This window comes from Xiphophorus couchianus, chromosome 14 (genome assembly GCF_001444195.1).
Source record: "Xiphophorus couchianus chromosome 14, X_couchianus-1.0, whole genome shotgun sequence".
NCBI lineage: Eukaryota > Metazoa > Chordata > Actinopteri > Cyprinodontiformes > Poeciliidae > Xiphophorus > Xiphophorus couchianus.
In genome coordinates this window covers 22,208,069-22,224,389 of record NC_040241.1, presented here as the reverse complement: position 1 = coordinate 22,224,389, position 16,321 = coordinate 22,208,069, and the positions used below count along the sequence as shown (strand labels likewise).

General features: G+C 37.5%; 2 protein-coding genes across 3 annotated transcripts in view; one reads left to right on the top strand and one right to left on the bottom strand.

Moving 5' to 3' along the window:
- Positions 1–16,321, top strand: part of LOC114156967 (myelin-oligodendrocyte glycoprotein-like) — a 1,059,483-nt gene that overhangs the window by 794,273 nt on the left and 248,889 nt on the right. The gene's annotated exons all lie outside the window — the stretch shown is intronic.
- LOC114156962 (zinc finger protein 239-like) lies at positions 6,206–8,771 on the bottom strand (the record flags this gene model as incomplete). The annotated part of the gene is made up of 3 exons (XM_028037609.1): positions 8,465–8,771; positions 6,484–7,032; positions 6,206–6,399 (listed from the first exon to the last, which is right to left on the bottom strand). Coding segments are annotated over exons 1-3 (912 nt in total), but the record flags the coding sequence as incomplete, so codon positions are not given.

The following is a 16,321-nucleotide window of genomic DNA, read 5'->3' as shown; positions in this document are numbered from 1 at the left end:
GACATTTCCCATATTCTCAAACCTACAGCTTGACAGGTATGGGGCAAGGTGAGAGTTCATCTATTAAACTCACTGAAGATGAATACATAAACTAAAAGCTGGAATATAGACATTTTTTATAAGATAAGACTGTCACGGATCACAAACTGTAATTTAGATATTATATGATGAATAGTAAACAGTCCAGGTCAACGTTGATCATTCCAAGTATTTTAAATACTTAGAACGATATGAGATGCGTTTAAGGCACTTTTTAAAGTAGGAAATTAAACCTCAATGACACCAATAAGCAACTAATTTGTAGAATAAAAGTTAAATTATAGCTAAAATTAAACATAATTGAGACTTTTACTATTTTTATTTTTTTAGGGCTAGCAGAGAAGAACCTGTGGCCCTTACAGCTAACCAGTGAGTATTTAATATTTATCATTTGTGCAGATTGTTTAAATAGTTTTCAAATACAGCGATGTTTAACCAGTCTCACCAGTAAACTGTATTAGGTGTAAGATTTCCTTCAGTGTAACGTTTGTTTGGGGTTTTTTTGTTTGTTTTTTGTCTTTAAGTAGTGTTAATCATTGATATTTTCAGGCTAGTATCCTAGCTTTCCTATACTGCTTTGCAATTCACTGAAATGTCTGTTTCACAAAAACAAATGCCTATCCTTTCTGCATGTTCTAAATATGCATTTTATATTTTGATTATATTTTTCATTTGATCTGGAAATGAATTTTTTTTTTCCATTTTAGTTTTTTTTTCTCTTTTTCAGTTTAGTTGGAGTAAGGTATTTCATGATTATGGATTGTTGTTGTGATGTGGTTTAGATTGATTTATTCGATTAGATATAAGTTTTCTATTAAGCTTGGGGTTTTTGTTTTGACGTTGATTTTTGTTTGTTTTTCCTTTTAAATGTTTTTTTTTATTGTTAATTTTTTTCTCCTCCTTAATTAGCTTTTGTGTTACATTTTCATTTTCTTTATTATTGTTTCCTGGGTTTTTATGTCTTCAATCATTGGTATGATACCTCCACACTTTTCCTGGACAGAACATATAGAGGACCGCCTCCCTGGCAAGGAGGGGCTGCAAGATAACTTTTCCTACCAAACACAGTCGTATTGTTATAGGGTTGAACAGGTGAATGCCGGTAGGTTTTTCGTATCTTGTGTATATGTGTTTTGTTGTTTTTGTTACATCTTCCAGGATAGTGTTGTGTTATGTCTTATGACTGAGGAGGGAGATGTGTGTTGATTAATATTAAATATTATCATATTTATTTAGAATCAAAAGGGGGGAAATGTGATGGAAAAATTACATTAAGGTCACATCTGCTAGTCATGTTATATGAATTATTGTGAACTTTCACCAAAAGAACTATTTGGGTTACATGTAGAAGGTTGGAAGTTGTTTTCTACAGCTGCATCAGAACCAGACTGTCTCACCTCTTGTTGTTAAATCTTTATCCTTGGTATAAAACTCATGTGTTTCTCTGCCTGACAGAGCTTTTCATCCAGACCTGCTTCATTACTGACTGTCCTACAAGCTCTCTGTATTGTGCACAAAATATGAATAAACCTGACTGAGTGATTTCACCTGAACAGTGCTTGGAAATAGTATTTTTTCCACAACAGTAATCTATTAATAAAGTTTGACTGACCTATTTGACTATTTTGATGACATTCCCTTTAGCGCAGCTCCATCTAATGGATGCATAACGTAACTCCAGCCTCTACTGTAGCGTCTATTCTATGCGCCTTAAACACGGTGCAACTTATATATGAAAAAAGTTTTAAAATAGGCCATTCATTGAAGGTGCGCCTTATAATGTGGTGCGCCTTATAGTGCGGAAAATACGGTAATTATGCTTTATAATAATTGTAAAAAATAAAGGTAAATGCTTCACGGATTTCGCCTATCATGGGTTCTTTTGGGAACACAACCCCCGAGAAAAACGAGGGTTCACTGTATAGGTACATGTTTAAATAAAATGAAGATTGTTGAACTACTGACATGTCTCTGAAATTCCAAGCAAAAACTTTGTATTTATTTTCAGAAAATGAGAAAAGGTCAAAATAATTTAAAAATGCAGTGCTTTCAGACCTTGAATAATGCAAAGAGAACTAGTTCATATTCATTTAGAAACAACAAAACAAATGTTTTAACTCAGGAAGAGTTCAGAAATCAATATTTGGTGGAATAACCAGGAGGTTTTCAATGGGGTTTAGTGCAGTGGTCTCTTCATTTTTTCCAGACCTGTATGTAGTTGTTAACGGTTTTAGTTGGACAAAACTATTTAATTTCTTATGTGAATGTATGTAAATAAGCAGTGAAGTTTAGAAAAATGCACCAACAAATAACTTCTCTTGGTTCTTAGCACTGCTGGGGGCTAAGGACCCCTAAAGGTCAGATCCTAGAATCGCCCCTGGGTTTAAATATTCTGCTATTAGAGCAGAATACTCCAGTCCAGGTTTGAAGAGTCTGGGTGTTGTAGTTTTTAAACTAGAGTCGATTAAAGGTGCGGAAGGAAAAAATAGGTGGAATCGCCCTTTAGCCATTTCCCGAATCGGAAGCTTGAATTGGAAACCAACTTCAGCTTCGTCTTTCTTAAACCTGATTAATCAGTAAAACATGAAGGTGTTTCGTACCTATCCGGTGTAAGATGATCCTCGGTATCCGGGTAAAATCCATCAGTCTGCGCTGATCCTCCATCTCTTCCTCCATCTTAACGTTGATTTCTTTAAACTCTGTGAATGTTTCTCCAGCAGGAGTTACCTGCTCGTTGATAAACTCTCTCTGAGGCGGAACTGAAGACATTTTCACTGAAAACACGGAAATATTTACCGAAAACACCAAACCTGTTTCAAAACTACTTTCTAAGAGGAGCTAATGCTACCTCGTGAGCTCCGTAGCTTTCTGTGTGTTTCACTTTGGCTGCACTGAAGAAACTGTAAACGATTTTTAGTTCCACCTGAATTTTCCACTTTGAGCCTCCTCTCAACATAAAGTTATATTAAATATCTTACAACATTAATAAAAGGTTTATATATTTCAGTGAGTGAAACACAGTATTAAAGTCATTACACAAACACACGGATGTTTCCAAGCCTTTTATTTCTGTTAATTATGAGGATTTTCCACATTTAATGGAAACACAGCATTTATGATTAGATTAATACATCATACTGACACTAATGAAAAAAAGAATTATTTAAAAATGTGAGCTTGGAGTCAGTTATCAAAAGATATTTTTAATCTTACAAAAGAACCATATTAGAAGGTATTTTAATTTCTTGTGTGTGATCGTTTCAGCTTGTGAAACAGAGTCTAATATTATAGTTTTGTATTTTGTGATTCAGTTTTGAAGTTAAACAGTAAATGGCTACATATATTATAGAGGAACGCAGAGAATTGTTGTGATCGTTTTAGCTTGTAAAACAGTCTAAGTGGTATCAAAACGTGCGGCTCAATCCCGGCATTTAGCTATTACTGTTATTGGGAATCGGAGATATGATGGCGACGTAAAAAGCTAAAAACGAGCAAAATTTCCAACTGCAGAAACACAGAGTATAACTGAAACCAACTGCCGCCCCATTAGAGTGAGAAATGAAGTGGATTTTTGACCCAAAAACAATTTTGAAATCGCAGTCACGCCCACAAATATCGCCCGATTGGTGTCAAACTCGGTCATGACATCGATACGCATGCCTGCTCCGGTAAAATGTTTTCAAAATTTCTCTAGGGCTTACGGTTTTCTGACAAGGTGCTTCAGAGCGAAATCATGGGGCAGGGTAACTGACGCTCTCCCAGATTCACTTCCATGTATTTCTGAAAAATTTCAGAGCTCGGCGCACACCATCTATGTCTCATCACTGTTATTACTGAGAGTGAGGTAGAGATATGAATCGCGGGCGACAAATAGCCCTCTCATACGCTTCAAACGTTTTTTGAATACGTATCACGGTTCCCGATCACTTTAATTAAAGCCATAAAATCAACAATTTGAATGACAACAAAACTGAAAAGGATCATTAATCCAAAGCTCTTAACAACAGGAGGCATTGGGCGAGTTGATTAATTTATGGATTTTTGATGGGTTTTTTAAAAATATCCTTCAAATGCAAAAAAGATTTCTGACTTGTTTTTGTGTCTCATTACAGTATTGTAGATCGTCTGCAATGTTATCTCTGGATACAGTAACTGAAAGGTGCATGAAACGTCCATAAAGATGTAGTTTCTGACAATGCAGAATTAATTAATAACCAATGAAAACATTACATTTGAGATTAGAATATTAAATCAGACTAATTAATATAAAATACTTTTAATGTGGTAAAATGTAATGAATGTGACATTTTTAAAAATATGTCTTGAATTCTGATATTGAAGAAATGAAAAAAAATGTATTTGTGTAAAAGTCATGTTTTACTGTTATTGCAAGGATCTTTAGATGATTTACTTAAAGCTGACATTTTAAAATATGGCAACAGTTAATGACGATGACAATCACTGAATAATCCATCAATATTTATTCAAATCAACAGTTATTAAAAAGCATATTCTGCTCAAAATACTAGTGTATATTTTAACAAACCTTTTTAACAATATACTTTGCTTCTCATAGCAAAGTGTAACAATGACAAAAATTTGGGAACATAAAAACCTCTTTGTGGTTAGCTCTAAATCAAAATCTGACCAGATCAAAATTATTTTAGAGATTTTTTTCAAACAAACATCAGAGTTTTATTGATGGAAAAACAAGAACATTTCACTGCTTTCATTTCTAAAGTATTTTACATCCAGTCATACACAGAAACTTCCAATAAAAGCTAAACTCAATTATTCTACATGGTACAGAACTCCATGAAAACTGAAATGCACAGAAATGAATCCTGTCTGAATGTGTTCCCCTCTTTAACTTCAGTATCTAATGGGATACTGATGGGGATCTTAAGTACAAATACGACTGAGAATTAAAACAAAAAACTGGATTAAGGAAAACAAGCTGCTAGGCAAAAGTAGACCTCAGGTTTATCTTGGTCTGACAGTGAAAGACACAATCACAGTGAATCACTAGCAGCCTGCAAGAATCTGTTGACTTTAATATGTTCAACTTGCTGTTTACATCATCTGACCAGATTTTCCATAAGATTAGATGCCAAATTGGATCGGATCTGTTTTGGACCTATGGATTCTCATCAGAGTGAGTCTTCATGTGACGAGATAAATTACTTCTGTTACTGTAACTTTTTCCACAGCTCCCACATGAGAATGGCTTCTCACCTGTGTGAATTCTCATGTGATTAGTTAAAGTCCCTCTTTCACTGTAACTCTTTCCACAGATCCCGCAAGTGAAAGGCCTCTCACCTGTGTGAATTCTCATGTGCGGAGTTAAAAACCTTCTTTCACTGTAACTCTTTCCACAGGTCCCACATGAGAAGGGCTTCTCACCTGTGTGAATTCTAATGTGCCGAGTTAAAGTCCCTTTTTCACTGTAACTCTTTCCACAGGTCCCACATGAGAAGGGCTTCTCACCTGTGTGAATTCTCATGTGAACATTTAAATAACCTTTTTGAGAGAAACGTTTTCCACAAGTCCCACAAGAGAAAGGCTTCTCACCTGTGTGTACTTTCATATGAGCATTTAGTTGTTCTTTCTGAGAGAAACATTTTCCACAAGTCCCACAAGAGAATGGCTTCTCACCTGTGTGAATTCTCATATGATGAGTTAAAGTCCCTCTTTCACTGTAACTCTTTCCACAGATCCCGCAAGTGAAAGGCCTCTCACCTGTGTGAATTCTCATGTGCGGAGTTAAAAACCTTCTTTCACTGTAACTCTTTCCACAGGTCCCACATGAGAAGGGCTTCTCACCTGTGTGAATTCTCATGTGAACATTTAGAGTGCCCTTTCGAGAGAAACTCTTTCCACAAGTCCCACAAGAGAAAGGCTTCTCGCCTGTGTGTACTTTCATATGAGCATTTAGTTGTTCTTTCTGCGAGAAACTTTTTCCACAAGTCCCACAAGAGAATGGCTTCTCACCTGTGTGAATTCTCATATGATGAGTTAAAGTCCCTCTTTCACTGTAACTCTTTCCACAGATCCCGCAAGTGAAAGGCCTCTCACCTGTGTGAATTCTCATGTGCGGAGTTAAAAGCCTTCTTTCACTGTAACTCTTTCCACAGGTCCCACATGAGAAGGGCTTCTCACCTGTGTGAATTCTCATGTGAACATTTAAATAACCTTTTTGAGAGAAACGTTTTCCACAAGTCCCACAAGAGAAAGGCTTCTCACCCGTGTGAAATCTCATGTGAACATTTAAACCACCTTTTTGAGAGAAACGTTTTCCACAAGTCCCACAAGAGAAAGGCTTCTCACCCGTGTGAAATCTCATGTGAACATTTAAACCACCTTTTTGAGAGAAACGAGTTTCACACAACCCACATGAAAAGCGCTTCTCACCAGTGTGAATTCTCATGTGAACATTTAAACCACCTTTTTGAGAGAAACGTTTTCCACAAGTCCCACAAGAGAAAGGCTTCTCACCTGTGTGTACTTTCATATGAGCATTTAGTTGTTCTTTCTGAGAGAAACTCTTTCCACAGAATCCACAGCAGAAAGGCTTCTCACCTGTGTGACTTCTCATATGATGAGTTAAAGTCCCTCTTTTACTGTAACTCTTTCCACAAGTCCCACAAGAAAAAGGCCGCTCATCTTTGTGAATTCTTCTGTGTCTTAGCAAGATATCGTTTCGAGAAAAGGTTTTATCACAAATTTTACAAGAATATAATTTTTGCCCTGCGTGAGCTTTCTTGTGCTTTTCTTGTTTTGAAGTGTCAGTTCTGCCTTTCTGCTCTTTGGTTTTCTCATATTTCTCCTTTTGTTTTTGTTTTTCCTTTCTCTTTTTTCCTGGGTCTTCAGAATTGATTCCTTCCTGATTCTGGTTCTCAGTTTCTGCAGAGCCATGAGAGATGAGTTGGTTCCTCTGTGATTCTGTTTCATTGAGAACCTCCTCCTCTTTACACACACAACATTGTGGGAGATCTGGACAAAAAGACAAAACAAAAGCCTTTAAATGTCAATCAAACAAGGAAGTCTTCCTATTAATATTTTGTTGGATAAAAACAGGATTTTTTTCTGGCTCTGGAAAGAGGTTCCGCAGCATCCGGTGCAGGTCCACCAGGTTCCGAAACAGCTTTTTCCCACTTGCCATCAGACTGCTGAACTCTTAACTGGACTGCACTCAAAATCTGGTCTCCACTTCACACCTTGCACATGTACAGAGCTAAATAACTTCCATTTTACTGTCAGTCCTGCACTTTATATTTTATATTCATATTTATATTCATATTTTATACTGTATTTTATTTTATTCTGGAGTAACCTCACAACATTGGAAGCTCAAAACATTGTCCTGGGCCGTATGCAACGAAATGTCGTTCTGTATACACCCTGTGCATGCAAAATGATAATAAAGTCAGTCTAAGTCTACTTGACTATTTTGATGACATTCCCTTTAGTGCAGCTCCATCTAATGGATGCATAACGTAACTCCAGCCTCTACTGTAGCGTCTATTCTATGCGCCTTAAACACGGTGCAACTTATATATGAAAAAAGTTTTAAAATAGGCCGTTCATTGAAGGTGCGCTTTATAATGTGGTGCGCCTTATAGTGCGGAAAATACGGTAATTATGCTTTATAATAATTGTAAAAAATAAAGGTAAATGCTTCACGGATTTCGCCTATCATGGGTTCTTTTGGGAACACAACCCCCGAGAAAAACGAGGGTTCACTGTATAGGTACATGTTTAAATAAAATGAAGATTGTTGAACTACTGACATGTCTCTGAAATTCAGAGCAAAAACTTTGTGTTTATTTTCAGAAAATGAGAAAAGGTCAAAATAATTTAAAAATGCAGTGCTTTCAGACCTTGAATAAAGCAAAGAGAACTAGTTCATATTCATTTAGAAACAACAAAACAAATGTTTTAACTCAGGAAGAGTTCAGAAACCAATATTTGGGGGAATAACCAGGAGGTTTTCAATGGGGTTTAGTGCAGTGGTCTCTTCATTTTTTCCAGACCTGTGTGTAGTTGTTAACGGTTTTAGTTGGACAAAACTATTTAATTTCTTATGTGAATGTATGTAAATAAGCAGTGAAGTTTAGAAAAATGCACCAACAAATAACTTCTCTTGGTCCTTAGCACTGCTGGGGGCTAAGGACCCCTAAAGGTCAGATCCTAGAATCGCCCCTGGGTTTAAATATTCTGCTATTAGAGCAGAATACTCCAGTCCAGGTTTGAAAAGTCTGGGTGTTGTAGTTTTTAAACTAGAGTCGATTAAAGGTGCGGAAGGAAAAAATAGGTGGAATCGCCCTTTAGCCATTTCCCGAATCGGAAGCTTGAATTGGAAACCAACTTCAGCTTCGTCTTTCTTAAACCTGATTAATCAGTAAAACATGAAGGTGTTTCGTACCTATCCGGTGTAAGATGATCCTCGGTATCCGGGTAAAATCCATCAGTCTGCGCTGATCCTCCATCTCTTCCTCCATCTTAACGTTGATTTCTTTAAACTCTGTGAATGTTTCTCCAGCAGGAGTTACCTGCTCGTTGATAAACTCTCTCTGAGGCGGAACTGAAGACATTTTCACTGAAAACACGGAAATATTTACCGAAAACACCAAACCTGTTTTCAAACTACCTTCTAAGAGGAGCTAATGCTACCTCGTGAGCTCCGTAGCTTTCTGTGTGTTTCACTTTGGCTGCACTGAAGAAACTGTAAACGATTTTTAGTTCCCGCTTGAATGTTCCACTTTGAGCCTCCTCTCAACATAAAGTTATATTAAATATCTTACAACATTAATAAAAGGTTCATATATTTCAGTGAGTGAAACACAGTATTAAAGTAATTACACAAACACACGGATGTTTCCAAACCTTTTATTTCTGTTAATTATGAGGATTTTCCACATTTAATGGAAACACAGCATTTATGATTAGAATATTACATCATACTATTACATCATACTAATGAAAAAAAGGTAATTTCTCCTTTTCATGGAGCCTAAACTGTATGAATGGACACTATTTAGTTTATGCACAACTAAATGCATTTTAAAAAACACATTTAAAAACAAAATTGTTCAAGTTATTTTAGGATTGCAATACTTAAATCACACAATGTAATTTTACTTGTCTTTTATATGTTGCAGTAATTGAGAAAATTGGTTTGTATAAATTTAAGTAAATACAATCTATTTTTCTGCTTAGCCAGCAATTTTCCAGTTAGTTCCCCAGTCTGAACTTGTGAACAGTGTCTTGATTCAGTCAAATCTTCTATCCTGTATCTCCTGAACTCTGATATTCTACTACATCCACTCTGTGAATGTTTTGCTTGCTGGTCTTCATCATGCTTTGAATGCAGTATCTGGTTTCTCTTACTTTAACCCGCCCAACTTGCACCTCATGTTAGCCTTTTTGATACCCGCCCTGTGAGGCGGTGCTTCACAATACCCCTCCTGGTTGTTTCAGAAGATGAGAAGACATGGTGACTGAGTTTTAGACACCAGTAGCCAGCTCATGCTGCTTTTACTAGATGGCAGTCCTAAAAGTACATGCCTTTAAAATATGAATAAATACATAATATTCCATAATTCTTTGATCCAGCAGTGATACAAGTTTAGTAATAATGCAAATCTTTCATCACATTTGCCCCACATTCCCTCCTAATTCAGGGATTGTGGTTTCTTAATTTCAGTGTTTATGCTACTGGACGAGAAACAGAGTTAAAATTGTCTTTTGTTCCTCACAGCACCTGTGCAGATCGATCACTGTGCGGTTTGAAGAGTTGGGTAGGAACTGTGTTTGCAGCCCCGGCCCTCATAATGAAGAACGGCTCTAGGAGCCGGTTCCCGTGGTTCAATTCAAAGAACCGACTCTAACAGCCCAAACATTCGGGACCGACTCATCAGCTAGATTCAGCAACCTATCTGTTTTTATTACGGATACGATAGTTTATAAAAACAGACATAGTATAAAACATATTTACTGAGATTACATTATAGAGTTCCAATTATAGCAGCATATTTTATGTTTCAGGTCAGTGTTGCTTCATAGACTGTCAGCTCCATCAGTATCAACCTCCAGGTAAAACAGCCGGTGTTGTTACACAGGTGAGAGATCTCCTGCTGCATGTTTCCTTGGTAATCGTTCTGCACTGATTGCTGGAGAACTCAGACTTCAATCATAGTAGCAGGCAGAAATGAGGAACCTTTACTGGGGTCAACAAAATGGAAGACACGGCGTGTTTTATCTCTCAAATATCAAATATCTCTACAAAAGGAAGAAAAGAGACCAACAGATTATTCAACCAGCTTTAGCTCTGTAGAGCAAATTATAATAATAATAATACAAAAGACTTTGAGGCATTTTTTTTTAATCACATCACAAAAGAGAAAACTTTTGTCTAGATTAGTTCTGGAGAGCCGGTACCTCAGGCCAAACGGATCCAAAGAGAGACAGCAGACAGAAGCAGCACAAAACCAAGAGTAAAAAAAAAGACAAAAAGAAACAGATAATATTTCTGTGGGGACTTAATGGACCAAGAACTGATTGATGGATGTAAGCTCCCGCTGATCTCCATCATCGCTGAGTGTTTGTGCTGCCGAGCCTCTTGAGGGGTTTAAAGAAAGGCCAACAGGAAAACATCTAAACGCGAAAATGAATGTACAGAATCACAGAGGAGGACAAAAAAGTCCCAATACAAACAGATAGCCAGCAGCGACGCTACATATTAAAACAAAGATTTAAAGGAGAGTTTCATTTTTCTTTGCAATTTTCAGGTTTGTAAAAGTGTGAGTGTGTGAAAACTTTTGAAAGGTTTTATGTTTCATTGGACACAATGAAACAAATCTGGAAATCTAAATTCACACATTTTATGTAAATATTGCCAAAAAAAACGTCTCTCCATAAACTGCTTGTATAACAACATAGACAGTGTAACCAACGGTAACACATTCCAAAGATGAAGGAAAACTCTGTGATGTCACAACTAGAGTCATGCTTGTGATGTCATCAGCTCTCTATCTATGTAACAAACTTCTACCTTCTTGTCATTGCTTGCTGCACAACTGAGGAGTTCAGACGCACGCAAAGCGCTTTTACAGTGAGATTGTTAGCAGACTGATTTGAACAAGTACTATTTTGTCAAAACATGGCAGATCAAAGCCACAATTGTTCCATCAGTGATTTAGCCAAAGGACGTCAGTATGGGTGGGTAGGGAACAGACCTCCTCCCTTTGATTTCCACATAGAGATACAACGACTTGCCTCTCTTTTAAAAATGGAGAAAGCAAAATTGTTTGACCAGAACCAAAAGCTGGACGACACCCAAACAAAACTGGAGGAAACAAAAGCTGAGGTAGAGAGGCAGAGAGCTCTTAAGGAGATTTTCATCGGCAGGAACATCGAGTTGAAGGAACAACTACAGGCAATTGAAAAGGGCAACAATCCAGAGACTCTCAGCCCAGCAATTATCGATTCCGAGGTGGACAGCCACACAAAACAGACGCTGCAAGAGGACTTAGACCTAGCGAAGATAGATCATATTGCCACAGAGCGAGCGTTCATGTCAAGGATTGAGGAATTAAAAGATAAAAACAGAGCACTCCAACAAGAGCTGGACGACATGAAGGCTAAATACGAGGAGCTTCAGTCCAAATCTGAAGCAGACATTTGTGAGATCAAACGTCAGGCTGACCTGCAGATGGTCAATGAAGACAAGATCAGACAGGGCCAAAATTTAATAGAGAAAATGTCCAAGGAGATCAGCAGCTTCAAGGAATCCGAGAAATACCTGTTGAGAGAACTAGAGCAGGTTAATGGTTCATACGAAGAACTAAAGTTGAGGTATGAAGCAGATGTGACTCATATGACAGAAGCTAATTTGGAAAAAACCAAGCATGAACTTATTGAGCTCATCAAGGCACTCAGAGCAGAGAAGGACAACCTCAACCAGAAAAATGCAGAAGATATCTCTTTCCTCCAATGGCAATCAACTAAGGCAATAAAACATCTGCAATCTGTTCTGGAATTCGCAACAGTTAATTACCACGAACTAAAAGCCAGATATGAAGGAAATGTTCTGACTCTAATGCAGCAGTTAGAAACATCTAAGCAGCATATACATAAAGAGATTAAAACTTATTCAGAGCAAATGATGAGTGTCCTGAAGATTATCACCGAGCTTAAAGCTGAGAAAGACAGTCTCCTAAAACAACTGACTGCTTTTCAACAACTTCCCTCCAGCTGTGAGCTTAACTCACAGCAGCAAAACATAAAAACTGAACATCAACTCAAACACGAATTAGGACCTGAGAGACAAAAAGAACCAAACGAGAAAGACACTACCCCGGAAAACAAGGTTTCTGACACTGCGTCCATGGATCAGGACCGTCTGACAGAGGAAACCCTGTCAGAAAACATTGATGTTCCTGATGCCTCTCCCAACCAGGTAAACGACTTTATGGAAAACATGCCGAGTAACATGGAATCCATGGACGTGACGGACCGCTCTGTGGAAAATCTGTCACAGGAACCAGTGGGGGCAGTCGCCAAGGACAAATCAGTGTGGAAGAAGATACGACACTGTTTGGGGCTCAGAAAACCACAAATGTTCAAGAAAAAAAGCAAGAAAGCCTCTGAATAAAGCGATTAGTAAAAAATGTAATTTCTGAACCGTTTGCAACCCCAAAATATATTTCTTATTTTAGATCCCCCCCAAAAAAATGACCGTGGGTTTTTCTCCGGGTGCTCCGGTTTCCCACAGATTTCCAAAACCATATAAATTATGGTTATTGACCAATGTAAATTGTCCTCAAAAAAGGTAGTATTAATTTCTGGAAAATTTAATTTGCAAACGGTTCCGATTGGAGAAACATTTGTGGTGAGAAAAGCAAGAAAACCTCTAAAACAAGCAACTAGTTAAAGAGTCCAGGTCAGTCCTGAACCATTTTCAAAACCCCAACTTACATTTTATATTTTAGACTAAAAAACAAAAAGGGACAACACGGTGATGCAGTGGTTAGCGCTGCATCTTCACAGAAAAGCGTTCTTCATTCTCAACCAGGCGCCTCTTTCTGTGGGAGTTTGTCTGTTCTCCCCGTGTTAGTGTGGGGTTTTCTCCGGGTGCTCCGGTTCCCCCCAGGATTTCAAAAATGATTTAAATTAGGGTTATTGACTATAATGTACATTGTCCTCAAAAAGGTAGTATTAATTTCTAGAAAATTGAAATTGCAAATGGTTCAGATTAGAGAAACATAGTGAGAGTTGCCCTCCACAGGTTGCTCTCCATAGGTTGCCATCCGCAGGTTGCCCTCCATAGGTTGCTCTCCGCAGGTTGCTCTCCACAGGTTGCCCTCCACAGGTTGCTCTCCACAGGTTGCCCTCCGCAGGTTGCCCTCCACAGGTTGCCCTCCGCAGGTTGCCCTCCATAGGTTGCTCTCCGCAGGTTGCTCTCCGCAGGTTGCCCTCCACAGGTTGCTCTCCACAGGTTGCCCTCCGCAGGTTGCCCTCCACAGGTTGCTCTCCACAGGTTGCCCTCCGCAGGTTGCTCTCCACAGGTTGCCCTCCACAGGTTGCTCTCCACAGGTTGCCCTCCACAGGTTGCTCTCCACAGGTTGCTCTCCACAGGTTGCCCTCCACAGGTTGCTCTCCGCAGGTTGCCCTCCACAGGTTGCTCTCCACAGGTTGCTCTCCACAGGTTGCCCTTTCCCACCAGTTTCTAGATGCAGTCAAGGTTTTTTAATGGGATCCGTTTTAGTGGCCTTAGCATCTCGTCTCTGCTTTTTGCAGATGTGATGAGGTCCTATTGGCTTCATCAGCTGTGGGCAAATAAACTTTGTCGTAGGCCTAACAAGGCGAATGCCTGAACTGGAAAAGGAGGGGCCCTTGCTGTTGCTGTTGAGCCATGTTGCATTGCTTGATAGCTAGTTGTTGCCAGGAATAAACCCAGTCCTGTTTTTTTCTTTGCAAAAGTTGTTCTCACTGTTGCTTTTGATATATTTTAAAGAAATGTTTATTGTCACAATAGAAGGAGCAAAGAGTCGGGGAGGAGACAACAGACCAGAGGCCAGCAGCAGGACCATGATGTAGGATCTTCTCTTACCTGAGAATAATTTGCTTAAGACAAGCAAATTATTACAGACACACAATTACTTATCTTAGAGATACATAATAATTTGCTTATTATCTTAGAGAAAATTTATTTATCTCTAAGATAATAAGCAAATTATTACTTATTACAGATAATAATAAGCAGATTATTACTTATCTTAGAGATACATAATAAATTGCATATTAATAATAATTATCTTAATTAATAAGATAATTATTACTTATCTTAGAGATACGTAATAATTTGTTTATTATCTTAGAGATAATTCACTTATCTCTAATATAAGCAAATTATAACTTATCTTAAATATCAGTGATAATTTGCTTATGCCCTAATTTCCACACGACTCACACAAACACAACCTTAATGCGCTTCATGTAAGTGGAGCACAAAATCAACACGATGCTTATGAGCCACACAAATACAGGCCACAAGCACACAAATGTGGACACGTTGTGTGTCTGACCCACACAAACACAAACACGCACAATGCAACACAGGCACACACATATATTCCTACATAGCTTATTTCTTACAAATGAAGTAAATCATAAAAATAGTAAAATAAACCCCAGCTAGTAGATATGACCGCTCCTCTTGCCGGTGCTCAGATTCTGTGTCTGTGACACCCAGAGGAGGTGAAATGATCCCATATGCCCCATTTATATTTTATTTGTAAATATTTCTGACAAACTGTAACTGTTGTTGCACCAATTATTACAGTAGTTTAATTTTTAGCTTCACCGCACAGTCACATTTAGATATAGAAAAATCCATATTGGAATATTGGAATATTCCAATGTTAGCTATTGGAACAGTTAGCATGCCATGACGGCAACACTGTCTTTAGAAGACTGCCTGATACTGGATATTACGACATTTAATTTCTATTTACATTGAACTGAATTGGTGATTTGCTGATGCATATTGGAGCATTAAATATTTGACCAATTCTGACATGTAGCAAGTCGTTACTGGACACTTTTGTTGTTCACACGTTGATTGATATGATTCCTTTGGAGCTGAACACAGTTCCCCGCCTGCTGCTGTTTACTCAGGATGATTTGCGTTCTCGGATCCTTTCTCAGGAATCATAAATGTTTATGCAGGAAATTACAACACCGTCTCTGTCCTGAATTTCAAATATAGAGGCAGAGGCGAAGGATGAGACAAAGTCAGTTTTGCTTCGTTCTTTTCATATTTTTTTCAGTCACTTAAGGAACCGCAAAACTAATTTTGTGGTAAAATTCTGCAGAATTCATGTGGTTTGTTTCTAAGTCAGATCAGGATAAAAAATTCAAGCTTATGATTTTTTACTAAGTGTCCAGATGAAAAGCTAACTGGGACTTAATGGCCAACATGGTGGAATACTTCAATAGAGGCTAAAAAGACGTTAGATAAACTGAATGCAGTTGACATAAACTTCAACTCCATGATGATCAAAACATTTGTTTTTTTTGTTTTTTTACTGATAATAAAAGAGTTAAAAAACATTTTATTGTGATGTGATCTTCTATAAAGATCTTATTAGAAATAATTTCTTTACATAATGTAGAAAAATCATGATTGTTAGAGAATAAATTCTCAGAAAGATGCCGGAACGCCTTCTCTAACACGTAATTTCTCCTTTTCATGGAGCCTAAACTGTATGAACAGACACTATTTAGTTTATGTACAACTAAATGCATTTTTAAAAAACGCATTTAAAAACAAAATTTTAGGATTTTTGTTTTTTAGGATTTATTCATTTAGATTAAGAAACTTTTAAGAAAGTTTCTTAAAACTTTTTTTAAAAATCCTAAAATTAAGAAATTTTAGGATTTTTAGGATTGCAATACTTAAATCACACAATGTAATTTTACTTGTCTTTTAACAGAACACAATAACATAACAAAGAGTTTATTATTAACATCACCAGCTTACCTGTAAATCAAAATATCTCTACTAGGAGTACAGCTACACAGCGCTCATAAACATCAGTGTTAGCGACCGTTATCTCTTCTTCTTCTTCTTGATGAAATTTATTGGCGGTTGACAAAAAACGTTGGGTGAGCATTACCGCCACCAACTGGTAAGGAGTGTGGACCACATGACAACACAAACAAACAAAAAAAAACTATATCCTATCCTATAACTTACTTTGTTTCAAAAAAATCAAAT